Raw genomic sequence first — 27946 nt, 5'->3', positions numbered from 1 at the left:
AATGTGAGCATTTACAAAATACTATCTCATCAGTAAACCCTTTTCTTCATAGACTAGTATACATTTTACATGTGTATGACAACATAGCGATACCGATGTAATAAATGCATTCAATGTTTTGAAGTCTTTATAAGCACTAAATAGATGCTTCACAAATCAGTTATAAGTAGTCCTACATGGGTGATTGTTTTTATTCTGTCCTACTTAAGTTACCTGAATCCTCTGCTAGAAGCCCACAGTGCTCCACAGCTGCCTGCGCTAGGTCCACAGCCCTCTGGACCAGGAAGCTGCCCTCTGTGTCTATGTACAGAGACTTGCCTCCCAACCCCCCAAAACACACAGGGATCTGCACATCTACTGACAACTGGATACTGAGGGACACAAAGTTATTGTGCTATTACTACAATATAACAGATGAGTAAGTTGAGTAACTCTTCCACACAGAGGTACCAGTGCTTACCAGAGCTGGGTCTTTCCCACCCCAGGCGCCCCGCAGACCTCAGTGGTCTTTCCAACTGGCATGCCCCCTCCCAGGGCCATATCCAGTGCTGAGCAGAAAGTGACTATAGTGCCCAGCTCCTGCTCTCTCCCCAGAAGCTCCAGGGCTGTCAGCCTGCCTGCTGCTGCCCTCTCCTGGCCAAGCTCACACCTCACAGCCTGCAGCACCTCTACTGCCTCCTCCTGGGAGATGCAGGCCTCTACAATAACAGGGATGGAGAGGTTGATGAAGAGGACAAGCTTGAAGGGTAGAAATATAATGGACTGTGAGAGGCATTGTAAAATAAAGTTAGCAGGTACCACATATTGGCAATAATACATATGGGTTGTTTAGGTGTAATGCATTTCACCCGGTATATGGCCTGTAACTGTATTATAACCTACTACTGTAATGACAACATCAATAACAGTGACTGGTTGGCTACCTTTGCTGAGTTGGAGAGGTCGCAAGTCACACAGGTCTGCAGCAGAAAGAAACCCAGCATTGAGGAGTTTCACTTTGACAGACGGCGCAATGGCGTAGCTCGACACCTCCCTCTGCATCTTTCGCTTATCGTTTCAGCGACCTGAATGAAATTGACACAGGCAGACAACTTCAAAAGCTAGCAAGCCACTTGGCGTTCCTTTGTTTGATACATTAAACCCGTTTCTAACTCCTCCATGTAAATGCGTAGCTCCGAAAATAGTTTAATTTAACTATTTTTTCCTCTTACCTCCTCAGCAAGCCAAGTTTTACTTCTGCTGGAGTTAGCTGCTAGCTAGCGATGAGGAAACCAATTTCCAAGTACATAGCTGGAGCCATTTTCATGAATCCCTCCAAAATGTGTTTACTAGCGCCACCCATCCACACACGTCATTACGTTACACCGTGTTGTCAATTACTGTAAACCCACAACCAAGGAAAATAAATGTAAGAACTGTTTTATTTATTTTTTAACAGAAAAGTTTTTTGATTTCGTTTACATATTTAAATGTGGGTATTTTGTTCCATTTGTGGGAATCCTGTTTCCATCACAGTAGGTGGAGGAACGCAGATTAAATTGTGCGATCGCCAATATACCATAGAAGGAGATGTAAGAATAAGCACAGTACATTTGACACATTGTAATTGGCTGCCTTCACTTCAAAAACATTAATTTACTTAACTGTAACGCTGCAAAGCAATCATGAAAATAGCAATCATTGACATATCTGTAAAATAGTTTCCACAAATCTGGTTGGTTGCCTTTAAACCAGCTTTCCAAACTCTGTCCTCGGGAACCCAAGCGGTGAACGTTTTGTTTTCTACCCAAACGCTACTACTGTACACAGCTGATTCAAATGATCAAAACTAGATGATTACCGGTAGTTGATTATTTGAATCAGCTGTGTCGTAATAGGGCAAAAACCAAAACGTGCACTGAGTTTGGGAAACCCTGTAGTAACCCGTCTTCTTGGCACTAAGGACCACCATATGTAAACATTCAAGGCTCTTGTGGTAGCTAAACTAACAGATACGTGTCATATGCTTGTGATCTGCTTTTCTATTATGGCATTTCGACTTTTCCGTAAAGTTAACAATCTTTTTGTTCCCTAAATTATTTTTTAGTTGGTCGGCTCGTGATGCTTAATTTACTGTGAGAGATTCGACGCTCGTGCTTAGTCTGATGATCAGCTAACTAGTTACTACGAATTCGGTAAAGTACTTTTCGCTAATTAAGTTTATATTAATTTCATACTAAACACCTTAAACTTAACAATTTCAACTACTAAATATATCGACGAACCCATAGTTGGTTAACTGGTTGTCATTGGTCGTTAATTAGCTAGTTAGACGGCTAATGTGTTAGCTAGCTTGCTAGTCAACTAACTGACATTCGGCAGTTTTTACTGCAGGGACCCCCCGTTGGTAGTTGGAACTCCGTGGCAGTGAATGGAACAGGATGGCTGCTTTGCCTGTTCCCTGCCCAGTGCGATTGGGGATCGTGAAGAATGGAGGCCTACCTGCTCAGTTGCATAGGTACACCCTGGAGAAGAATCTGCACAAGATGGAGAAGCTGCTCAAGAAAGGTAAAACTACAACACAACAGTAATGTTGCATGAGTAAGCATTTTTCATCCCTACCATAGACTAACGTTATATGGATGATCCCTGAACCAGAATCTGGCTTTAGTTAGGAGACGTTGACATGGCGAATATCCTTTAAGCACAAATTATCAAAGAACCTACCACGTACAACCCTAAATCTGTAAACACGGGCACCCTCATAGATATCATCCTGACCAACCTGCCCTCTAAATACATCGCTGCTGTCTTCAACCAGGATCTCAGCGATCACTGCCGCATTGCCTGCGTCAAGTAATGGGTCCACGGTTAAACGACCACCCCTCATCACTGTCAAACGCTCCTTAAACACTTCAGCGAGCAGGCCTTTCTATTCGACCTGGCCTGGGTATCCTGGAAGGTTATTGACCTCCTTCTGTCAGAGGATGCCTGGTTGCTCTTTAAAAGTGCTTTCCTCACCATCTTAAATAAGAATGCCCCATTCAAAAAATGTAGAACTAAGAACAGTCTGGGGTGAACCCTTGGTTCAGTCAGACGTCTTTTGTCCTGTCGTGTCCCTTGTGTATATATATATTTTTACATCCTTTTCTTCGGATATCTTTTAAAAATATGTTCCTACACCTCAACTTCTAAATACTCTCCTGCAACCCGCCTATGTGGAGTGGATCTGCTTTTTTCTAAAGTATTTCTATTTACTTCAGATCTGGAATCCCTCAACTGAAGCTAGCCAACTAATTACCTACCAGCTATCAGTTAGCAAACCATTGCTAGCGGTCATCAGCTAAGCTTTAGCTCGGAAAGCTCTCGCCAGTTTGAACAACGTGACTCAAACCAGAGCATAAAGGACCTATTTCTCCATATCCTCGGATTCCTACCGCAAACTCTGAACATTTTCATCTGGATCCTCACAACTAGCTAACTGCAATCCCGGGTGTCCACTCCTGGCTAGCGTTTCCATCTCGGAGCAAGCACCAATTAGCCTGAAGCTAGCCCGGCCAGGGCTCCTGTGCTACCACCGAAGCCCACTCCTTGGCTACAATATCCGGACCCCTTCTACTGCCGGTACGGGGCACGGAACCCCACCGATCCTCTACGACTGGAATACCGACATAATCTGCCTGAGGATTCCAACAGGCCCCTCAGGAGCGACGCCCGCTGAAAGCCCATTCTCCTGGCCTGCTAGCTACCTAGAGCTACTTGGAACCCTACTAACTCCACGACTGGTCTATCAACGTCACCGCACAGAGGCAAAAACAGACTTACCCCCATCGCGACATCCCCCAAAGGCTAACTTGCCAGCCCCGGTCTACTAACTGCTAGCTTGCCTGCCACGGTCTGCTTGCTTGCTAACCCTGTCTGCTAACTGCTTGCTTGCTAACCCGGTCTGCTAACTGCTATCTTGTTTAGCCCCGGCCTACTAACTGTTAGCGTGTTAGCATCGGCCTGCTAACTGTCTGAATCGCCGTGTTCCCAGTCAGCCCAGCCACTCACTGGACCCATATGTTCACTTGGCTACGCATGCCTCTCTCTAATATCAATATGCCTCGTTCATTACTGTCCTGGTTAGTGATTACTGGCTTATTTCACTGTAGAGCCTCTAGTCCTGCTCAATATGCCTTAACCAACCATGTTGTTCCACCTCCTACATATGCGATGACATCACCTGGTTTAAACGAGACTATATCTCTCATCATTACTCAATGCCTAGATGTACTCACATCCTACCTTACCTTTGTCTGTACACTATGCCTTGAATCTATGCTATCGTGCCCAGAAACCTGCTCCTTTTACTCTCTGTTCCGAACGTGCTAGACGGCCAGTTCGTATAACATTTAGCCGTACCCTTATCCTACTTCTCCTCTGGTGATGTAGAGGTTAATCCAGGTCCTGCAGTGCCTAGCTCTACTCCCCAGGTGCTCTCATTTGTTGACTTCTGTAACCGTAAAAGCCTTGGTTTCATGCATGTTAACATTAGAAGCCTACTCCCTAAGTTTGTTTTACTCACTGCTTTAGCACACTCTGCCAACCCGGATGTCGTATCTGAATCCTGGCTCAGGAAAACCACCAAAAACCTTAATCTCCATCGCTAACTACAACATTTTCCGCCAAGATAGAACTGCCAAAGGGGGCGTTGTTGCAATCTACTGCAAAGATAGCCTGCAGAGTTCTGTATTACTATCCAAGTCTACCCAAACAATTCGAGCTTCTACTTCTAAAAATTCACCTTTCCAGAAACAAGTCTCTCACTGTAGCCGCTTGCTATAGACCTACCTCTGCCCACAGCTGTGCCCTCGATACCATATGTGAATTGATTGCCCCCCATCTATCTTCTGAGCTCGTGCTACTAGGTGACCTAAACTGGGACATGCTTAACAACCCGGCCATCCTACCATCCATGCTTGATTCCCTCAATCTCACACAAATGATCAATGAACCTACCAGGTACAACTCCAAATCTGTAAACACAGGCAACTTCATAGATGTCATCCTAACTAACTCGCCCTCCAAATACACCTCTGCTGTTTTCAATCAAGATCTCAGCGATCACTGCCTCATTGCCTGCATCCGTAATGGATCTGCGACCAAACAACCACCCCTCATCACTGTCAAACGCTCCCTAAAACACTTCAGCGAGCAGGCCTTTCTAATTGACCTGGCTGGGGTATCCTGGAATGACATTGACCTCATCCCGTCATTAGATGATGCCTGGCTATTCTTTAAAAGTTCCTTCCTCATCATCTTAAATAAGCATGCCCCAAAATTTAGAACTAGGAATAGATATAGTCCTTGGTTCACTCCAGACCTGTCTGCCCTTGACCAGCACAAAAACATCCTGTGGCGTTCTGCATTAGCATCGAATAGCCCCCGTGATATGCAACTTTTCAGGAAAGTTAGGAACAAATATACACAGGCAGTTAGGAAAGCCAAGGCTAGCTTTTTCAAACAGAAATTTGCATCCTGTAGTACTAACTCAAAAACGTTCTGGGACACTATAAAGTCCATGGAGAATAAGAGCACCTCCTCCCAGCTGCCCACTGCTCTGAGGTTAGGAAACACTGTCACCACTGATAAATCCACTATAATTGAGAATTTCAATAAGCATTTCTCTACGGCTGGCCATGCTTTCCACCTGGCTACCCCTACCCCGGTCAACTGCCCGGCACCCTCCACAGCAACCCACCAAAGCCCCCACCATTTCTCCTTTACCCAAATCCAGATAGCTGATGTTCTGAAAGAGCTGCAAAATCTGGACCCCTACAAATCAGCCGGGCTAGACAATCGCCAATCACCGCATTCTTATCGGCAGACTCGATAGCCTTGGTTTCTCAAATGACTGCCTCGCCTGGTTCACCAACTACTTCTCTGATAGTTCAGTGTGTCAAATCGGAGGGCCTGTTGTCCGTACCTCTGGCAGTCTCTATGGGGGTGCCACAGGCTTCAATTCTCGGGCCGACTCTTTTCTCTGTATATATCAATGATGTCGCTCTTGCTGCTGGTGATTCTCTGATCCACCTCTACGCAGACGACACCATTCTGTATACATCTGGCCCTTCTTTGGACACTGTGTTAACAACCCTCCAGACAAGCTTCAATACCATACAACTCTCCTTCCGTGGCCTCCAATTGCTCTTAAATACAAGTAAAACTAAATGCATGCTCTTCAACCGATCGCTGCCTGCACCTGCCCGCCCGTCCAACATCACTACTCTGGACGGTTCTGACTTAGAATATGTGGACAACTACAAATACCTAGGTGTCTGGTTAGACTGTAAACTCTCCTTCCAGACTCACATTAAGCATCTCCAATCCAAAGTTAAATCCAGAATCGGCTTTCTATCTCCCAACAAAGCCTCCTTCACTCATGCTGCTAAACATACCCTCGTAAAACTGACTATCCTACCGATCCTTGACTTCGGCGATGTCATTTACAATATAGCCTCCAACACTCTACTCCGCAAACTGGATGCAGTCTATCACAGTGCCATCCGTTTTGTCACCAAAGCCCCATATACCACCCACCACTGCAACCTGTATGCTCTCGTTGGCTGGACCTTGCTACATATTCGTCGCCAAACCCACTGGCTCCAGGTCATCTATAAGTCTCTGCTAGGTAAAGCCCCACCTTATCTCAACTCACTGGTCACCATAGCAACACCCACCCGTAGCACACGCTCCAGCAGGTATATTTCACTGGACGTCCCCAAAGATAACACCTCCTTTGGCTGCCTTTCCTTCCAATTCTCTGCTGCCAATGACTGGAACGAATTGCAAAAATCACTGAAGCTGGAGACCCATATCTCCCTCACTAACTTTAAGCATCAGCTGTCAGAGTAGCTTACTGATCACTGTACCTGTACACAGCACATCTGTAAATAGCACACCCAACTACCTCATCCCATATTTATTTTTTTCATCTTTTGCACCCCAGTATCTCTACTTGCACATCATCATCATCTGCACATCTATCATGCCAGTGTTAATGCTAAATTGTAATTATTTTGCCACTATGGCCTATTTATTGCCTTACCTCCCTACTCTTCTACATTTGCACACACTGTACATAGATTTTTCTATTGTGTTATTGACTGTACGTTTGTTTATCCCATGTGTAACTCTGTGTTTTTGTCGCACTACTTTGCTTTATCTTGGCCAGGCCGCAGTTGTAAATGAGAACTTGTTCTCAACTGGCCTACCTAGTTAAATAAATAAATAAGCCCAGGAAGCAGCCTTCAATTTGCCATTCAGCAGGTTTTAAAGCTTAATAATGTCCACATGTTTGTTACTCACAAAATATGGACATTCAATTAGCAACTATTGTCATTTACTGCCGTCACGGCCGATGTGTACTTCCAAAAAAGGTTTAAATAAAGTTACATGAAACAGAGAAAAATGCCTCTATGGCACGTTCAATGTATTGATGTGTTGTATAGTTCCGACCTGTGCATGGCAGTAAGGTTAGTGCTATCCGGGATCAATGATGTGAGCGATTTACATTGGAGGTGCACAATAGGCATTTTTTTTCAGTGGATTGTACATTCTTATTTAGAACTTTTTTGTAAGTACATACTGGCTGTGATGGCAGTAAATTATGATAGTTGCTACTCATGCATTCGTTACTCACAAATTATGAAATTATCTTGACATTATTAAGCTGGTAAATGACAAGTTCAATGGCTGCGGAAAGGGGATGCCTAGTCAGTTGTACAACTGAAATGTCTTCCGCATTTAACCCAACCCCTCTGACTTCTTCTGTAAAGCCAGATTCTGGTTCATATGAACACTACCTACTAGCACCTACCCAGTGAGCTTGACAGTTGTGACTAAATGGCTACCTTATGAATTGAAAGCTGTTCTGATGCTGTGCTATAGGTGTGGATGTGGACTGTGTCAATCACTTGGGCCAGACACCTCTGTTCTGTGCATCGCTCCTGGGCCTGGCAAGTGTCACTGAGCTGCTTCTGCAATTTGGAGCTGACCCCAACCAGTAAGATTGACAAGTCATTCACACACTCATGTCTCCTCTCTTTTTAGACATAAAATAAATACTTCGAAGATGTGTAAGCCTTTTAGTGCAGCATGTTTTGTGACACCATACTGTGAGTGACCTATTTTCCTGTGTAGTCGCTGTGAGGACAGGAGCACCCCCGTCCACGCTGCCGTGTTCGCCTGTAACCCCTGGCTGCTGAGCGGCCTGCTAGACGCAGGGGGGGACCTAAGGCTCCACGACCACAAAGGCAGGAGCCCCCAAGACTGGGCCGAGGCTGGGGCTCAGGAGCACAGCGCCAGGGTTGGTGCTCACAGATACAATGATCAGATACATGCTGTATACACTACTAATCTCTCACTCCCTCTCTGTCATCAAGATGCTTAAGTTCCTGAAGAGCTGTGTGACCCACATGCACAGCCTGTCTCAGTTGCCCCAGCCCAGGGAGCTGCGCCGGACCCCCACCTCCACATCTTCCAAGACTCTGCTGCGCTCCCCATCTCTACTGGAGCTCCTCAAGTCCGGGTGAGTAGCCGGGGGATCCTACATTAATACTGCCCATTTTTGGGGGGTTTGTTTTCTTAAAATCTGTATGTTAACATTTCTCCCATGTTGTAGTGGCTCTGACCTGCACCTCAACAGAAAGATTACCAAGTCCTCTGCCTGTGACACAGTTCAATGTTTTGGCTTTGGAAAGGTATTTGCCTAAAACGGTGAAGTTGATGAAAACCAAAATAAGTTGCATCATGTGCCCACGTCATATTAGGATTTGTCCCTTTATCATTATACTATATGTATGTATGTAAGTATGAGTTTATTTGGATAAAAGCGTCTGATAAATTGCATATAGTGTGGTATATTTTGGAATGGCAGTATTTTGTGTCTGGATGAGAGTGAGTGACTGTTTTCTTGCTGTGCTCAGTTGTGTATAGATAAGCCGGGATATGCGTTGGGCCTTCTGGCCTCCCTGCCTGTGATTGGGGACAGTGAGTTAGGGCAGGCGGACGACGAACCCCTCCTCTCCTTCTCCTGTGGCGCCTTCATTACCATGACCAAGTAAGACTACTGAGGACTGGAACCACGTCTTATATAACTCCTATGGGATTGCTTCAAATAAGAAGCTACAGACTTAGATGTTTTTTCCTTTAAGCTGGTTGTTCCATCTGTCAGTTACAGCTGGAAGGGCTGCAGGATCACTGTGAAGGAGCTGCAGTCCATCTCTCCACAAGGGGGCAGCCAAGAGGCCTACCTTGACCTGATGCTCATTGAGCTGGAGTACTGCAAGTGAGAAGACGATGACACTCTTTGAAGTCTTTAAACAACTTAAATGACTGCTGCGTTGAGTTCTCAAGTGTTTCTCCAAATAAGTCTTTAACATAAAGTACACCTGTCATTTCAGTGCTATTGATGCTGTCTATGGATATACAGCATAACCCAGTAACTGCTGTGACTGTCTGTTTGTAGCCAGCTGTTCCATCCCTACCTGCTGCAGCTGATGGCAGTGAGCATGTCCAGTGACCTGCTGAGGGTCCGTCTGGTGTTTGAGCGGGTCCACGTGGGCTCTCTGCACAACTTGCTGCACCAGAGGGTAATCCCCACCACACATACACACACTTTCAACATTTATCCGTGTTTTGTACTTACACATTCATTCAATTTACAAATGTATTTGTGCACCTCACCAGCGTGCTGAGTTTCCAGTGCTGCGTGCTGAGACCATGCTGTTGGTGGTGCTGCAGGTGTGTGAAGCTCTGCTCTACCTGCACGGTCGGGCCCTTGTGTTGCGAGCGCTCTCCTCCCACAGCATCCTCCTCACACACCCTGGCGTGGCCAAACTCTCTGGCCTCGGCTTCATGGTGCCCAGGTAGGAAGAAAAGGAAGCTTGCACTACTAGGTCTTTCTTTTTCCTGTACAACTTTTGTTGTAGTCCATGCGCCTGCAATGAAATACTGAACATTCCATAAGGGTGGTAAGTAATAAATATTGGTCTGTATGTGCTGTTCTTCTCCCAGTGACAATAGTCACTGCAGACCCTCGGCTCACCTGCCCCTGCCCCCAGGCCTGTACAACTGGGCCGCCCCTGAGGTGATCAGACAGAGACCCTGCACAGGGAAGGCTGACCTCTACAGCCTGTGTGCCCTCATCCAGGAGCTCTATACAGGTAGCTACTCCGTCTGTTGTCCACTGCAGCAGTGTGAATATTTGCATGTGTGTGACTTTGGGGTGTGTGTGTTCTACCGTAGACTCAGTGCCGTGGGGCCCGGTGGACCCTCGTTGGATCAGGCAGACTGTTGAGTCAGGCCAGGCCCTGGCTACAGATTCAAGTGTGCCCCAGCCTTACTACGCCCTGGTCAGGGTGGGTCTGCAGCCCCGCCCTGAGGACCGTACACACAGCCTGCAGGACTTGCGCTACACACTGCGCCAAGACATGAAGGTATAGACTGCAGCCTAGGCACTCCGCCAACATAAGCAATGGTTGGTGTCGTAATAGTGGCAGCAGCCTCACATTATGGATTTGTTATTATGACCTCTGTGGTGATCCTGGTATGTGTGTGTGTGTGTGGTAGGAAATGTCCCAAGTAGGGGGAAGAAGGAGTGGGCTGTACACAGACGTAGGAGGAGGGTTTAGGCCTGCAGGCTGGAGTCCAGAGTCCGCCCCAGTCAAGGAGCCTGCAGGTGCTGGTGGTAAACACAGCACATACAAAACACCCTGAACAATATATATTTTTTAAAGGGTTTTATCCATGTCTTTTCCCCTCTTTCTCAGACCTCAGGCCTACCGCCTACACTGACCCACAGGAAGGTTCTTTAGGCAGTTCCATGGACACTACAGTGGACAGGGAGATCCAGGACCAGCTCAACGAACTGGACAAACTGCTGGACAGAGAGAACGAGACAGAGAGGGGAGAAGGAGAGATGACGACAGACTCTGAACAGCCCATATTCCACCGTGACATCTCTTTTAGGGACATCCTGCCCCTGGATGACTGGCGCCTGTGCTCTGTTGTGCCATCGGAACCCTACATCACCCAAGAAGAAGAGTCTGACTCCAGCACTGTAACAGAGGAGGAAGAAGAGGAGCGGACAATTATGAAGGAGAGGGCTGTTCAGCCAGAGTGCCCAGTGTCCGGAAAGCTCTCGGAGCACATCAGCTCCATCGTCCTCAACCTCAAGGTCTCCCAAGTACTGTTGCAGCAGTCCGAGTGCAACCTGGCCGCCGTGGAAACAGGCCGTTGTCGACGGCAACAGGCACGGGGGGCGGTCGACGAGGTGGACAGAGGGGCAGAGGGAAAAGATGCTCAGACCCCCCACATCTCCTCCTCAGCCTCCACCTCCCTCTCCTCCACTCTCTCTGGGTCGGTGTGTAGTTACATGTCCCGCGCAGTGGGGCCTCCTTCACAGTACCGCCTCCTACCACATGGTGTCCACCCCTCGGCCAAGAGACTGGAGGCCCAGCTACTGAAGGGAGGAGAGGCCAGGCCGATCAGCGCTGAGGAGCTGGCCGCGTGGCAGAGGGAGTATCCTCCCGAGGAATACCCTAATCTGGAGTGCACTACTCTGGAGTGCCCTTCGGAGGAGTACCCTACTTTGGAGTGCACTACTTCGGAGGGAACCGGCAGCGAGGGCGAAGAGATGAGCCACTATAGCTCAGCTCCGGAGGACAGCTTTGTCAACATATGCCCCAGAAGGCAGCAGCAGGTAGCACACCACCACAAATTGCAACCTCTGGTGTTACACACACACGCGTACACACAACTGCAACTCTGAGTCTCACAAAAGTGCCATGATTGGATGAAGAATATATTCCCATAGTACAGTTTGTCACAACTATAGCTCTTCCCAGGTTGTGTTGTGACTGCTGTCTGTCTGGTAGGCAGGTAGAGATAGAGGCTCCAGAGGGACAGTGAGAGGAGGTCAGCAGGCAGAGACAAAGCAGCAGTCAGTGGACAGACAGGAACTCACTGACAGGTACGGAACACTGGCAAAGGCAGCACTGTTCTCTGCTCTAAATCCATATGCATACGGTAGAAAGTATAAGTGTGGGATATAAAACTCGCAGTGGCCTCATTTAGTCAAACTATATGGTGGGGACAATTGTGCAAATCTAACCCAAAATGTACAATAATTGCAACACCAATATCCTACAATTAGCTACAACAGTATACCTTTGAGCAACATTTTCCAATGGTGGAATTTATGTTTAAAAAATGACTAGGATTTGGTGACACACCACTTTACATTTTGTTTGTGTGTTTTTGCCCCATCCCAGGCTCTGTCTCTCCTCTGAGGGGACAGAATCTCTTGAGGACAGTCCCAGACAGCCTGAGATCCCAGCCAAGGCCAAATGGACCAGTGAGATTTCACTATATTATACACTGAACAAAAATATAAACGCAACATGTAATGTGTTGGTTTCATGAGCTGAAATAAGATCCCATAAATTGTCCATGCGTACAAAAATCATATTTCTCTCAAATTTTGTGCACAAATTTGTTTACATCCCTGTTGGTGAGCATTTCTCCTTTGCCAAGATAATCCATCCACCTGACAGGTGTGGCATATCAAGAAGCTGATTAAACAGCATGCGCATTACACAGGTGCACCTTGTGCTGGGGACAAGAAAAGGCCACTCTACGCAGCCCAGGACCTTCATCTGGCTACTTCACCTATGGGATCGTCTGAGACCAGCCACCCGGACAGCTGGTAAAACTGGGTTTGCTCAACCAAATAATTTCTGCACAAACTGTCAGAAACCGTCTCAGGGAAGCTCATCTGCCCGCTCGTCGTCCTTGACCTGACTGCAGTTCGGCGTCGTAACCAACTAAGTGGGAAAATGCTCACCTTCGATGGCCACTGGCACGCTGGAGAAGTGTACGCGTCACAAATTAATCCTGGTTTCAACTGTACCGAGTAGACCGCATGTATGGTGTCATGTGGGCGAGGGGTTTGCTGATGTCAACATTGTGAACAGAGTGCCCCCATGGTGGGGTTATGGTATGGGCAGGCATAAGCTACGGACAACTAACACAATTGCAATTTATCGATGTGCATTCAAATTGCCAGAGCTACTGTGACGATCCTGAGGCCCATTGTTGTGCCGTTCATCCGCCACCATCACCTCATGTTTCAGCATGATAGTGCACAGCCCCATGTCGCAAGGGCCTGCACACAATTCCTGGATGCTGAAAATGTCCCAGTTCTTTCATGGCCTGCATACTCACCAGACATGTCACCACGAACCAGCATGTTGGGATGCTCTGAATACACGTGTACGATAAATGGTGGTCACCCCAGATACTTTATGGTTTTCTGATCCACATCCATAACTTTAAAAGTTATCTATGACCAACAGATTCATATCTATATTCCCAGTCAGGTGAAATCCATAGATTAGGTCCTTTTTCAATTAACTGATTTCCTTATATGAACTAACTCTGTAAAATCTTTGAAATTGCTTTTTTATATTTGTGTTCAGTGTACATGCATTATACCCAAGTTACAGTTCACAGAACACCATCTTTACATTTATTACAGTTCTGACCCCAACTTCCTTCTAAATTCCTCGTCCTCTCATAGGCGAAGTGTCAGAGTTGGTGGCCAGGATGACCCGGGGGCGTCTGTGGGTGGCTGTGGGCCCCCCTGCCAGCAGTGACAGTGAGGAGATGGAAGACAGACAGGGGTTTGGGCGAGCGGTGGAACCACCCAGACAGGACCCCCTGGGGCGCAGTGACAACGGCTACAGGTCCTCTCCAGACCCTGCCTCACAGCCACAGAAAGCTGCAGCTGAGGCCCTCGAAAGCAGCTCTGAGCTGGAGCAGATCTTCAAAAGCTTTGCAGGTGATGCAGCTGATAAGCATGCTATACTGTCCTTATGCTCATAGAAGCATAGTAGGATAGGATCATATCTATCTACTGTCTCAGTATCTCATCTTTCTATACAGGTGTCCAGAGTGAGAGTGAAGAGGATGCAGATTTCCACACAGTGAACCGCACCTTCAATATGACATGTGGGGTGTGGGAGGGCTCGGGACAAAGGGAGGTTAGATGAGAGAAGCAAAACCTCAACTCTGCACCCCATAGAGAACATAATCATCAGATTCTATTAGTTAAAATGTTACACACTCAGTCTTAAACCCTTGACCTTGTGTGTCCAGGAGGAGGGGACCTCTGAGTCGGACTACACCCAGTCTCCTGTGGAGCCTTCCAGCATGTTCTACACCCCCAACCCAGAGCAGAGGAACAACCCATCCAGAGACAGCCAGGTCTAGTAGTTCTTAGTTAACGTAATAGTTACAATGCCTTTAGAAAGCATTCATATCCCTTGACTTATTCCACATTTTGTTGTTACAGCCTGAATTCAAAATGGATTAAATAGATTTTTGTTCTACCCATAATGACAAAAGTGAAAACCTGTTTTTAGAAATGTTTGCAAATGTATTAAATGAAATCCAGAAATATTTCATTTACCGGTACATAAGTATTCACACCCCTGAGTCAATACTTTGTAGAAGCACCTTTGGCATTACAGCTTTGAGTTGTCTTGGCTATGTCTGTATCAGTTTTGCACATCTGGATTTGGGGATTTTCTCCCATTGTTCCTTGCAGATTTTCTCAACCTCTTGCTGTTCAGTTAATCTTCAAGTTTTTCCACAGATTTTTAATGGGATTCAAGTCTGGGCTTTGGCTGGGCCACTCAAGGACTTTCACATTCTTGTTCTGAAGCCATTCCAACGTTGCTTTGGCTATATGCTTAGGGTCGTTGACCTGTTGGAATGTAAATCTTAGCCCCAGTCTTTCATTTACACTGAAGCAGGTTGTCATAAAATATTTGCTTGTATTTGTTTCCATTCATTGTTCCCTCTATCCTTACCAGTCTCCCAATCTCTGCCGCTGAAAAATATTCCCAAAGTATGATGCTGCCACCACCATGGTTCACAGTATGGATGGTGTTAGACAGGTGATGAGCTGTGCCTGGTTCAGGCCAAATAGTACAATTTGTCTCATCAGACCAAAGAATCTTTCACGTGCCTTTTTGCAAACTTCAGGTGTGGTGTCGTGAGCCTTTTTATCAGGAGTGGCTTCCACCTGGCCCCTCTCCCATAAAACCCAGATTGGTGAAGTGCTATAGAGAGACTGTTCTCCCATCTCAGCCAAGGAACTCCGTAGTTCTGTCAGAATGGTCATTGGATTCTTTGCCACCTCCCTGACCAAGGTCCTTCTTGCCCGGTTGCTCAGTTTGGTTGGACGGCCAGCTCTAGGCAGAGTCTGGGTAGTTCCATATTTTTTCCAATGATGGAGACCACTGTACTCTTTGAAACTTTCAACACTGTAGACATTTTTGTTATACACTACATGGCCAAATGTGTGTGTGGACACCCCTTCACATTAGTGGATTCAACTATTTCAGCCACACCTTTTGCTGACAGATGTGTATATAATCAAACACACAGCCATGCCATCTCCATAGACAAAAATTGGCAGTAGAATGGCCAGTACTTAAGAGCTCAGTGACTTTCAATCAAATGTATTTATAAAGCTCTTACATCAGCTGATGTCACAAAGTGCTGTACAGAAACCCAGCCTAAATCCCCAAACAGCAAGCAATGTAGGTGTAGAAGCACTTTCAATGTGGCACTGTCATAGGACGCCACCTTTCCAACTAGTCAGTTTGTCAAATGTCTGCCTTGCTGTTATTGTGAAGTTGCTCCTAGACGTTTCCACAACGGCTCAGCCGCGAAGTGGTAGGCCACACAAGCTCACAGACCGGGACCGCAGCGCGCTGAACCGTGTAAAAAATAGACTGTCCTCGGTCGCAACACTCACTACTGAGTTCCAAACTGCTTTTGGAAGCAACATCAGCGCAATAACTGTTCGACAGGAGCTTCATGAAATGGATTTCCATGGCTGAGCAACCGCACACAAGCCTAAGATCACCATGCGCAATGCCAAGCGTTGGCTGATGTGGTGTAAAGCTCGCTGCCATTGGACTCTGGAGCAGTGGAAACGCATTCTCTGGAGTGATGAATCGAGCTTTACCACCAGCAGTCCGACGGACGAATCTGGGTTTGGTGGATGCCGGGAGAACACTACCTTCCCATATGCAGAGTGCCAACTGTAAAGTTTGGTGGAGGAGGAATAATGGTCTGGGGCTGTTTTTCATAGTTTGGGCTAGGCCCCTTAGTTCCAGTGAAGGGGAAATCTTAATGCTACAGCATGCAATGACATTCTAGATGATTCTGTGCATCCAACTTTGTGGCAGCAGTTTGGGGAAGGCTCTTTCCTGCCAGGCCTAATCACCCAATATCAGTGCTCGACCTCATTAATGCTCGTGGCTGAATGGAAAAAGTGCCCCACAGCAATGTTCCAATATCTAGTGGAAAGCCTTCCCAGAAGAGTGCAGGCTGTTATAGCAGCAAAGGGGGGGACCAACTCTATATTAATGCCCATGATTTTGGAATGAGATTGTTTGAAAAGCAGGTGTCCACATACTTTTGGTGTGTATATGTCTCATCACAAGTCTCTCGGAGCTCTGCAGACAGTGCCTTGGACTTCATGTTATAGTTTCTGCTCTATAAGTGAAATCAAAATATAGCTATTTCTCTGTCCGCTTTTGTATATAATCTATACTGAACAAAAATATAAACGCAACAATTTCAATGATTTTACTGAGTTACAGTTCATATAAGGAAATCATTTAATTGAAATAAATTAGGCCCTAATCTATGGATTTCACATGAGTGGGCAGGGTTGCAGCCATGGATGTGCCTTGGAGGGCATAGGCACACCCACTGGGGAGCCTGGCCCAGCCAATCAGCATGAGTTTTCCCCCACAAAATGGCTTTATTACAGACAGAAATACCCCTCGACCATCCCGCATATGAAGCCGGGCTGCTGGTCCTGGTCCTGGGCTGCTGTGGTCTGCAGTTGAGGCCAGTTGGACATACTATCAAATTCTCTAAAACCACTTTTGAGGCAGCTTATGGTAATTGAATGTTAATTTCTCTATCTGCCAACAGCTCTGATGGACATTCCTGCAGTCAGCATGCCAATTGCATGCTCCCTCAATTTGAGACATCTGGGGCATTGTGTTGTGACAAAACTACACATTTTAGTGGCCTTTTATTGTCCCCAGCACAAGGTGCACCGGTGTAATGATCATGCTGTTTAATCAGCTTCTTGATATGCCACACTTGTCAGGTGGATGGATTATCTTGGCTAATGGGAAATGCTCATTAACAGGGATATGAACAAATTTGAGAAATGAGCTTTTTTTTGTTTTTACGGAAATCTTTTGGGATTTTTTTTATTTCAGCTCATGAAACATGGGCAAACACTTTACATGTTACATTCATATTTTTGTTCAGTGTAGATGTGTAATGTATTCTATTGTACTTGGTACTGATTCATAGATTTTCTGTTTTCTTGCTTGATTATGAGTTTCTTCTCTGGCATGCACTGTCAACTGTGCGACCTTATATCAACAGTTGTTTCTTTCGATATCATGTCCAAACAATTTAATTGGCCACAGGTGGACTCCAAGTTGTAGCTACGTCGAGGATGATCAATGTAAATTGGATGCACCTGAGCTCAATTTGGAGTGTCCTAGCAAAGGGGTGTGAATGCTTACGTAAATTAGATTTCTGTATTTCATTTTCAATAAATTTGCCAAAAAAAATCTAAACATGTTTTCACATTGTCATTATGGGGTATTGTGTGTGTGACGGGTGAGAATCTATTTTGAATTCAGGCTATAACACTGTAATAAGTCAAGGGGTATGAATACTTTATGAAGGCACTGTATATGGTATAACATAACGTAGGAGTAGTTAGTTATTTAGCTAATTAGTTAGTCATGCATGTAGTTGCTGGTTTCCTCTAACTGGTTGGTTTACTCCTGTCAGAGCCCTGTCAGCTCAGAGGAGGACCTGGATGTGACAGTGGAGGTGTGTAGGGGTGCTGACAGTAGGACTGGACCAGAGGAGCAGACGCTGGAGACCAAACACGGGAGTAAGATAGCTGTGTGTGTGTGTGTGTTTTGACACTCAACCAGAGTTGGAGCAGTATTTCAGTTTGTAAGCCATCATATTCACTGCTGGGTCATTCAGTCAGTAGTAGATGAGGACAGATAATAAACTGATGTAGTGTTCATTTCCCTAGAGTATCAGCCTGTACAGGAGTCAGATGAGATTGATATAAACCCCACTGTCAGTCAGCACGCACCCTTTCCAATGGCCAGGTAGGAGCAGCACCAACACACTGACGCTCCATGGTAGAATCAACTGTACAATATGATTATGTAACGTATGTGTGTTAATAGAAGTTTCAGTGCATTAATGGTTAAGGTTTGTAAATCCCTCTTGAACCTGATGGGAATGTTGTATAGGAGCTCTGGAAAGGGTGAGGCTGTAGTCCTGTGTAGCTCAGTTGGTAGAACATGGCGCTTGTAGGTTTGATTCACATGGGGGACCAGTATGAAAAATGTATGCTCACTACTGTTGCTCTGGAGAAGAACGTCTGCTAATTGACAAATGTAGATTGAGGTGTGATATAGTCAAGAACCAACAGTTCTTCCTTTTGGGAGTATGTCCACATATCATGCCCAGTGTGCCACACGGAGTATTTCTGCAGATCATGTATGTATGTATGTATGTATGCATAGTGGTCTACCTGACCTGGCTGATGTCTCCAGCATCACGTGCTCACCCGCCCAGCACCATGAGTGGTTGGGCCAGGAGAGACTGCAACCCAGCCCCCTGAACAGACGGCCTCCGCCCTGCTACAGCACCCCACGCAGCCCAGGTACCAACCAACGCCACCCAGCTACCAGTGTTACATTTAAGCTCCATTATATGCGTAGCTTTGCCATCAGCATTGTTTGCTACAAAGTGCATTCTACCTGCTACACGCAGAGGGGAAGAGTGTCTTCATTCTATTTTCCCCTACTATACCATATTCATCGATTATGCCTAGGTACAATAGCTTTGGTCCAGTTTTTCGCAAGTACTCATTAAATTGTTGCTAGTGGTTGTACTAAATGTTCCTCTAATTACACAAGTTGCTATTGTTTACATAGTCAATGTAGCTAGCTAGAGTTTCGCTAGCGAGTAGCTTTTAATTCATAAATCGTAGTACAATATCCAGTGGTGTATAGTCGAGGCCCTATGCAACCAAAATCAACTTTATTTCAAACATACATTACCAGTCAGTTTACACACTGTCATGAGAATTTTCAATCCCAATGATAATAACTATCAATCAATAGCTTTGACCAATCCCTGAGGTTTGTAAGACCATGGGTATACTAATTAGGGAAAGACTCAGCTTTATGCAAAAGGTTAGTACAGTTTATTCAGAGAACGTTCTAAAGTCAAGAATGCAAACAGTCTTTATAACACACTCAAACAAGTTCAAATTTTAAACTACGCCTTGCTCAGGCAGTCGGTGTTTTTCCACTACACAGATACATTGTTTCTTTAATCTGCAACATGTTTCATAATTTTCTGCAAGCCTAACAGTTTCTCCCCTCCACGGGTGGAGACAGAATGTCCTGTAAGGAACATAGTAGTACAGCTTGTCTGTCGATAGCTCCTCTTATCATTTGTTTCACACTTGCACCCTACTTACATACTAAAAAGGAACAAAAAGTCCTAATTCTGACAAACTACACACATCAGATTATAGTTATGATTCTAATAAATTTCATACAATTATATGGTTTCAGGGTGGAATATTTTTAGTCATTACCATTAAGCATATAATTCCCTTATCACACACGTTGCATTGGTTCCTTGAGTGTGCATGTTTAACACCAGGAGCACTACTTTTACAAGTTGAATTGCAGCAAGATGTCACTGGTATACTTGTTTTGGTGTGGTGCAGCGACTGCGCCCAACTACAGAGCCATGGGGGTCACTGGGGAGCCCATCCCCGCTCTGCCCAGCCTGCTGGACACCTCCACCTGGGGCAGCACCCGCTCCCTGCCCCCCCACACCGAGAGCTTCGCCACTGCCAGCCTGGGAGCCAGCACGGTCAGAATAGTCAGCACTCTCCCAGTCCCAGTTTCAATTATTTATTCAGACCTGTCGAAATATATAGTACGCCGGTGGCCACCGACCCTTGTCCTGGAGATGTGCAGTTTTACCCATTAGTTATTTACCTTATATCAACGTAACTGAAATGTTGATGTATTTTGGCTGCTCTATCTGCAGACAGACCTCTCCAGACAGACCTCACCCCTGATGAGAGACTCCTCCCTCGAGGAGACTGGGACGCCCGTGGGCGTGTCAGAGTTCACCACAGCCAGCTCCGGAGAGAGACAGACCACAGGGACCAGCCAGGAGGGGGTGGGCCCTACCTACACCGTACCCACCACCAGCCAAGAAAGGTTGGAGGAGAGAGAGAGTTTAGAGGAGAAGAACATGGAGTATCTCGAAGGGGAGAGAGGGATGTCGCTGGCTGCTGACAGGAAAGAAGAGTTGGAAGGGTCCGATCAGGGTAGCTGTGCTGGTGTGGATGTCGACCTGATGGATGAAGATCCTCTGGATGCTAGCTCCTCTGTTTTAGAGGGTGAGGTGTTGTCTCCAAACATAGTTCTGGAGGAGCGGGTGCAGGCTTTTATAGAAGCTCTATCCATATTAATCCAACCCCCCCCAAATTTGTGATGACATTAAATCAATGTGGGAAACTGTCATGATATTTTTTGATTTCACGTTTAATTCCCGTTAGTTGACAACTCAACCAAATGTAAATCAGAACTGACGTCTGCGCCCAGTGGGAACTCGCCTGATTCAATTAAGCAAGGTGTTGCTGATCAGTTGAATGTTATTGTCAGTAACTGCATTTCAACTGACTGACGTGATATTACTATTAGATCAATATGTCAACCCCAGACCAGTGTATTATGCATGTTTGGTGGTAGACTGTGTTCAGTTATAAACCTGTCTCTGCAGAAGATGAACTTGTGTCAGATGAGGAAGAGTTGCCTGGCGAAGAGGAGACAGACCATGAGGATGAAGAGGTGATTAATGATCAAGTGCTAACTGGCGAAGAGGGTTCTGTGGCCAGTACAGAGCAGGCAGAGACATCAGGAGCTCACCACGGCAGCACACACAGTGAAGGTACTACACTGCATTACATCAGCATTATAAGAAAATAAAAAACAGTATCTCTAAACAGTATTTCTAAACAGTATACATATTTCTAGTAAGAAATGGACCCAAAAGTAATTTAGCTCTGTTCAGATTATCTTTCAGGCTGTGGTCCAGACACAGAGGGAGCTGCAGCACCTGTACAGCAGAGCCAGGCCAAAGGCCTGTCTGGAGGCCCAGATTCACTGGAGGAGACTGACAGGTAGGCCTCACTAAACACAGTGTATTCAGAACCTTTGACACTTTCCACATTTTGTTACGTTACAGCCTTAATCTAAAATGGATTAAATGAAAAAAGTTTTCAATCTATGCAGAATACCCCGAAAAGGTTTTAAGAAATGTTTGCAAATGTATTAAAAATAAACATACCTCGAAGTTGCGCTCAGGTGAATCCTGTTTCCATTGATCATCCTTGATGTTTCTACAACTTGATTGGAATCCACCTGTGGTAAATTCAATTGATTGGACATGATTTGGGAAAGGCACACAACTGTCTATACAACTGTTCCCACAGTTGACAGTACATGTAAGAGCAAAAACCAAGCCAAAATGTATGCAGCATTGAAGGTCCTAGAACACAGTGGCCTCCATCATTCTTAAATGGAAGAAGTTTGGAACCACCAATACTGTTTCTAGAGCTGGCTGCTCGGCCAAACTGAGCAATCGGGGGAGAAGGTCCTTGGTCAAGGAGGTGACCAAGAACCCAATGGTCACTCTGACAGAGCTCCAGAGTTCCTCTGTGGAGATGTGAGAACCTTCCAGAAGGACAACCATCTCTGCAGCACTCCACCAATCAGGCCTTTATGGTAGAGTGGCCAGACAGAAGCCACTCCTCAGTAAAATGCACAACATCCCGCTTGGAGTTTGGCAAAAGGCACCTAAAGGACTCTGACCATGACAAACAAGATTCTCTGGTCTGGTGAAACCAAGATTGAACTATTTGGCAGAATGCCAAGTGTCACGCCTGGAGGAAATCTGGCACCATCCCTGCAGTGAAGCATGGTGGTGGCAGCATCATGCTGTGGGGATGATTTTCAGCAGCAGGGACTGGGAGACTAGTCAGGATCGAGGGAAATAGGAACAGAGCAAAGTACAGAGAGAGAGCCTTGATGAAAGCCTGCTCCAGAGGGCTCAGGACCTCAGACTGGGGTGAAGTTCACCTTCCAACAGGATAATAACCCTAAGCACACAGCCAAGACAACGCAGGAGTGGCTTTGGGACAAGTCTCTGAATGTTCTTGTGGCCCAGCCAGAGCCTGGACTTGAACCCGATCGAACATCCCTGGAGAGACCTGAAAATAGCTGTGCAGTGACACTCCCCATCCAACCTGAGAGAGCTTGAGAGGATCTGCAGAGAATGGGAGAAACTCCCCAAATACAGTTGTGCCAAGCTTGTAGCGTCATACCGAAGAAGACTTGGCTGTAATCGCTGCCAAAGGTGCTTCAACAAAGTACTGAGTAAAGGGACTGAATATTTGATAATTTTGCAAATGTATATAAAATAAACTTTTCTAAAAACCTGCTTTTGCCTTGTCATTATGGGGTATTGTGTGTACAATTTAATACATTTTAGAATAAGGCTGTTATTACATAACAACATTTGAAAAAAGTCGGTCTGAATACTTTCCGAATGCACTGAAGCTCTGGCCAGGGGTCACAGCTGTGCCTGCTTTTGTTCCAGCCAACATTTAGTTTATTCACTCCCAACCTCCAGGACCAGGGTTGGTGACTACTGTATTGGACACTACTTCTGCCGTATTTATTAATTGGCTATATTACCAGACTGGTGATAATACTAAAAGAGTAGTACCCCTAAAGTGGTGAAGTTCACATGTGACTCAGGCTCGCTCTCTCTCCCTCCAGAGCTCACTCTACTCTGGATGAGGTGCTGCAGGGCATGTTGGTGGAAAGGGCCGCTGGTCACAGGGTTCTGAAAAGTCCAGGTCTGGTTGCACACCCCAAACAACAGTGAGTGCCCAGCCATTAGCATATAACCTTAAAACCTATTCCAATATCCACAGTTGAAGTCAGTCCAAAAGAGTTTACTAATTAGTAGTGATGCACCGATATGACATTTTTGGCCGATACCGATATTTTCCTTGCCCCAAAAAAACGATACCAATATTAATTGTTAGCGGCCTTTTAAGCAATCTAAACTCAGCAAAAAAAAGAAACATCCTCTCACTGTCAACTGTGTTTATTTTCAGAAGACATAACGTGTAAATATTTGTATGAACATAAGATTCAACAACTGAGACATAACTGAACAAGTTCCACAGACATGTGACTAACAGAAATTGAATGTGAACAAAGGGGGAGGGGGGTGGTCAAAAGTAAGTCAGTATCTGGTGTGGCCACCAGCTGCATTAAGTACTGCAGTGCATCTCCTCATGGACTGCACCAGATTTGCCAGTTCTTGCCGTGAGATGTTACCCCACTTTTCCAACAAGGCACCTGCAAGTTCCTGGACATTTCTGGGGGGGAATGGCCCTAGTTCTCACCCTCTAATCCAACAGGTCCCAGACGTGCTCAATGGGATTGAGATCCGGGCTCTTCGCTGGCCATGGCAGAACACTGACATTCCTGTCTTGCAGGAAATCACGCACAGAACAAGCAGTATGGCTGGTGGCATTGTCATGCTGGAGGGTCGTGTCAGGATGAGCCTGCAGGAAGGGTACCACATGAGGGAGGAGGATGTCTTCCCTGTAACGCACAGCGTTGAGATTGAGCTTGTTGTCATTGCAGGCAGTCTGATGATGCTGTGACACACCGCCCCAGACTATGACGGACCCTGCACCTCCAAATCGATCCCGCTCCAGAGTACAGGCCTCGGTGTAACGCTCATTCCTTCAACGATAAACGCGAATCCGACCATCACCCCTGGTGAGACAAAACCGCAACTTGTCAGTGAAGAGCACTTTTTGCCAGTCCTGTCTGGTCCAGCGACGGTGGGTTTGTGCCCATAGGCGACGTTGTTGCCGGTGATGTCTGGTGAGGACCTGCCTTACAACAGGCCTACAAGCCCTCAGTCCAGCCTCTCTCAGCCTATTGCGGACAGTCTGATGGAGGGATTGTGCGTTCCTGGTGTAACTCGGGCAGCTGTTGCCATCCTGTACCTGTCCCGCAGGTGTGATGTTCGGATGTACCAATCCTGTGCAGGTGTTACACGTGGTCGGCCACTGCGAGGACGATCAGCTGTCCGTCCTGTCTCCCTGTAGCGCTGTCTTAGGCGTCTCACAGTACGGACATTGCAATTTATTGCCCTGGCCACATCTGCAGACTTCATGCCTTCTTGCAGCATGCCTATGCAGATGAGCAGGGACCCTAGACATCTTTCTTTTGGTGTTTTTCAGAGTCAGTAGAAAGACCTCTTTAGTGACTTAAGGTCACAGTTATGAAAACTTAATTGCCTACCGTCTGTAAACTGTTAGTGTCTTAACGACCGTTCCACATGTGCATGTTCATTAATTGTTTATGGGTCATTGAACAAGCATGGTACAGTGTTTAATGGTACAGTGTTTAAACCCTTTACAATGAAGATCTGTGAAGTTATTTGGATTTTTACAAATAATCTTTGAAAGACAGGGTTCTGAAAAGGGGACGTTTCTTTTTTCGCTGAGTTTAGAAGCGCAAGCATTTCGCAACACTCGCATTAACATCTGCTAACCATGTGTGTGGCAAATTTTAAATTTTATTTGCCTAATCCTTATTGTGGCTATCTTCACAACACATAACCCGGTCCGGTCGAGCCTCACTAGCCAGATGCTGGCTGCTTATAACATTAGCTTTGGGCAACAGGGTTAAGTAGCTGGCTATTTATTTTCATTAACTGAATTTCAATAGGCGAACAAGTGGCTACCTAGCTAATTCCTAAATCATTGCTAAGAATACATTTTAAATGACTGCAGTTTCTACTGGTCATTGTTTTCAGGCTGGTTGTATTGGTGCTAGCTAGGTACCAAGCTAAAGCTAGCTACCCCAGAAGTTGCGGCCAAACAAATAATGCTTTATTACCAACGCGGTATTATAAACATTGTTCGTGGCCGGTGTTTGCTTGTTTGCACAGCTTTGACAGTGCTACAGATGGTAGTGGTGGCGCTTGGCTTGCACGTGTGAATTCAGAACACACAACATTCTATATTTGACCTATCTTTGACACGCAAAGACCCAAATGACGTAGGGCAACGTGTTCGACCAGTCGGCGAAAGCCAACATCAACCACGACAGAGAATGCCCTTGACAATCAACGAATCCATTATCTTGGAGTTTTTTTTAAACCTTTTTATTTAACTAGGCAAGTCAGTTAAGAACATTATTTTCAATGATGGCCTAGAAACAGGGGGTTATCTGCCTTGTTCATGGGCAGAACGACAGATTTTTACCTTGTCAGCTCGGGGATTCGATCTTGCAACCTTCCAGTTACTAGTCCAACGCTCTAACCATTAGGCTACCTGCTGCCCCAAGTTAATGGATTTCACCTTTGAGCTGTCTCACTGAAAATGTCTTACTCGTTCAAATGACTGCTCGATCCACACAGCAGACATTATGGGCTAGGTTAGGAATGCTGTGTTGCACGTGTAGCGCCAAATGTTACGTGGCGTCATTACGGCATGTACCTACGTTATAGGTATGCACGTCAGCTTTAACATCGGCGTTAAACTAGACATCGGGCCAATGTTGGCATTTTTGGCTAATATCACCCGATTCTGATATGTTCACCGACATCGCATCCCTACTAATTAGTTAAGTCGCAACTTGGGCCCATACTTTTACAATAGTGACTAATGGAACCTTCTGAAAAAGTGATCATTACCAATATACCTGCTTCGTTCATACTATGGCCTTGTGAACCTATGGCCTAGAAGCCCTGAAATGGTACCTGATGTGTCCACCCACAACTGACCCTTGTTACAGTAAAGTGTGAATTGTTGTCTTGAAGTGTTGTGGTATGTTTATGCCTTCACCTGTGGCCAGACTGGGTGTGTGTGAGCCCCAGGTCGAGGGAGAGTTGAGTGAGGATGCAGGTTGTCCAGGAGGGGACCGTGCCGAAGTGGCAGAACGGAAGGGGGTCGACACCGACTGGACAGAACCAGCACCTGTCGCAGGTGAATAAAAGCACCCTCCCTTTCTGCCCAATTACTGACAAACTAAAGATGTCAAATTCTAATCAACTTTGTTTTGATAGAAAAGCTAGAGATGGCTAGTCATGAGACCTGGAGTCAGCCTCACAGGTGTGTTTTTTATTTATTTTATTTATATATACACACAGTTGAAGTCGGAAGTTTACATACACCTTAGCCAAATACATTTAAACTCAGTTTCACAATTCCTGACATTTAATCCTAGTAAAAATTCTCTGTCTTAGGTCAGTTAGGATCACCACTTTATTTTAAGAATGTGAAATGTCAGAATAATAGTAAAGAACTATTCATTTCAGCTTTTATTTCTTTCATTACGTTCCCAGTATGTCAGAAGTTTACATACACTCAATTAGTATTTGGTAGCATTGCCTTTAAATTGTTTAACTTGGGTCAAACGTTTCGGGTAGCCTTCCACAATAAGTTGGGTGAAATTTGGCCCATTCCTCCTGACAGAGCTGGTGTAACTTGTAGGCCTCCTTTGTAGGCCTCCTTGATCGCACGTTTTTTTTCCAGTTCTGCCCACATTTTCTATAGGATTGAGGTCAGGGCTTTGTGATGGCCACTCCAATACCTTGACTTTGTTGTCCTTAAGCCATTTTGCCACAACTTTGGAAGTATGCTTGGGGTCATTGTCCATTTGGAAGACCCATTTGCAACCAAGCTTTAACTTCCTGACTGATGTCTTGAGATGTTGCTTCAATATATCCACATAATTTTCCTGTCTCATGATGCCATCTATTTTGTGAAGTGCACCAGTCCCTCCTGCAGCAAAGCACCCCCACAACATGATGCTGCCACCCCCGTGCTTCACGGTTGGGATGGTGTTCTACGGCTTGCAAGCATCCCCCTTTTTCCTCCAAACATAAATGGTCATTATGGCCAAACAGTTATATTTTTTTCATCAGACCAGAGGACATTTCTCCAAAAGGTATGATCTTTGCCCCCATGTGCAGTTAAACTGTAGTCTGGCTTTTTTTAATGGTGATTTTGGAGCAGTGGCTTTTTTCTTGCTCAGCACCTTTCAGGTTATGTCAATATAGGACTTGTTTTACTGTGGATGTATGTTTGTAGAAGCCAGTCATATTACACCAGAGTTGATCTTAATGAGCTTGCATGCTTAAAGCCTGTAGTGTTAACTTGGTTCTTTATGCCTGCAGGGTTATTGTCCTGGAGCAGACTCCCATCAAAAGCCAAAGTGACCCCAACCAAGTGAGAAAGAACATGTAGGACAACACATGTAACTGACAGTCTTATTTCTCTACACCATCTTATTCTACAATTTTACATTTTAAAATGTATCCTTTTGGTGGTGAAAACCACCCTTTAAGCATGACAATGTTTTCTTTGGTGCTGGACTTTGGATAACTTATGCATTCTCTCCTTCTAAAAAAAATTCCTTTGGATCGTTGAGGTCATACATTTGTATGCAGTGCTCTACATGAAGCTTTAGTTAAATGAAATTGTTAATAGATCAGATTTGACCAATATTAAAGAAACGTAAATGGTTTCCACCTGCATTTTAAGGTTCCTGTTCGTTTTGTAATTGTTTTTCATAGTTCGGGAAAGCAACTTCACTGTACTTAAGATGCTAATGTGTTTGTGCTCTTAAATAAATTCGTAATTGAGCAAATA

General features: G+C 45.5%; 2 protein-coding genes across 8 annotated transcripts in view; one reads left to right on the top strand and one right to left on the bottom strand.

The window, feature by feature from the left end:
• The window catches only part of rad51c (RAD51 paralog C), a 20503-nt gene extending 17899 nt beyond the window's left edge, over positions 1 to 2604 (bottom strand). The window contains exons 1-4 of one of the 2 annotated variants that reach the window (XM_039005377.1): positions 2482 to 2604; positions 924 to 1064; positions 461 to 698; positions 214 to 371 (exon numbers count right to left, since the gene is read on the bottom strand). In XM_039005377.1, the coding sequence (XP_038861305.1) occupies positions 214 to 371; positions 461 to 698; positions 924 to 1041 (514 nt within the window). In that variant the 5' untranslated portion in view covers positions 1042 to 1064; positions 2482 to 2604. Of the gene's footprint in view, positions 1 to 213; positions 372 to 460; positions 699 to 923; positions 1065 to 1211; positions 1358 to 2481 lie in introns of those variants that run through there. The other variant, XM_039005376.1, reaches the window with a different exon arrangement.
• On the top strand, positions 1519 to 27946 carry LOC120057020 (inactive serine/threonine-protein kinase TEX14-like). Of its 6 annotated transcripts, none has more exons than XM_039005372.1 (31): positions 1519 to 1571; positions 2087 to 2174; positions 2374 to 2547; positions 7912 to 8026; positions 8164 to 8329; positions 8406 to 8551; positions 8645 to 8723; positions 8949 to 9082; positions 9197 to 9310; positions 9491 to 9614; positions 9712 to 9890; positions 10039 to 10187; positions 10270 to 10460; positions 10594 to 10702; positions 10794 to 11725; positions 11901 to 11995; positions 12297 to 12379; positions 13604 to 13864; positions 13969 to 14066; positions 14182 to 14289; positions 17929 to 18034; positions 18185 to 18263; positions 18687 to 18826; positions 19907 to 20055; positions 20236 to 20593; positions 20977 to 21144; positions 21268 to 21376; positions 23037 to 23141; positions 26148 to 26278; positions 26359 to 26404; positions 27472 to 27946. In XM_039005372.1, the coding sequence occupies exons 3-31, from the start codon at positions 2421 to 2423 to the stop codon at positions 27539 to 27541; spliced, it is 4671 nt and encodes a 1556-aa protein (XP_038861300.1). In that variant the 5' UTR covers positions 1519 to 1571; positions 2087 to 2174; positions 2374 to 2420; the 3' UTR covers positions 27542 to 27946. The 6 variants fall into 6 exon arrangements, with proteins under 6 accessions (XP_038861300.1, XP_038861299.1, XP_038861298.1 ...); XM_039005371.1 differs by lacking the exon at positions 1519 to 1571 and adding an exon at positions 1887 to 1975; XM_039005370.1 differs by lacking the exon at positions 1519 to 1571 and having other exon boundaries at positions 1896 to 2174.

Source organism: Salvelinus namaycush, chromosome 12 (assembly GCF_016432855.1).
Source record: "Salvelinus namaycush isolate Seneca chromosome 12, SaNama_1.0, whole genome shotgun sequence".
Taxonomy (NCBI): domain Eukaryota; kingdom Metazoa; phylum Chordata; class Actinopteri; order Salmoniformes; family Salmonidae; genus Salvelinus; species Salvelinus namaycush.
Note: the sequence above shows the minus strand (reverse complement) of the source record. Positions and strands in the feature narration are given on the sequence as shown.

Excerpts from the sequence above, each read along its gene's own strand:
- LOC120057020 (XM_039005372.1), top strand. The coding sequence starts at position 2,421 with ATGGCTGCTTTGCCTGTTCCCTGCCCAGTGCGATTGGGGATCGTGAAG. Across the intron at positions 9,615-9,711 it reads ACAACTTGCTGCACCAGAGG|CGTGCTGAGTTTCCAGTGCT; the intron begins GTAATCCCCACC and ends GCACCTCACCAG. Across the intron at positions 14,067-14,181 it reads AGGGCTCGGGACAAAGGGAG|GAGGAGGGGACCTCTGAGTC; the intron begins GTTAGATGAGAG and ends TTGTGTGTCCAG.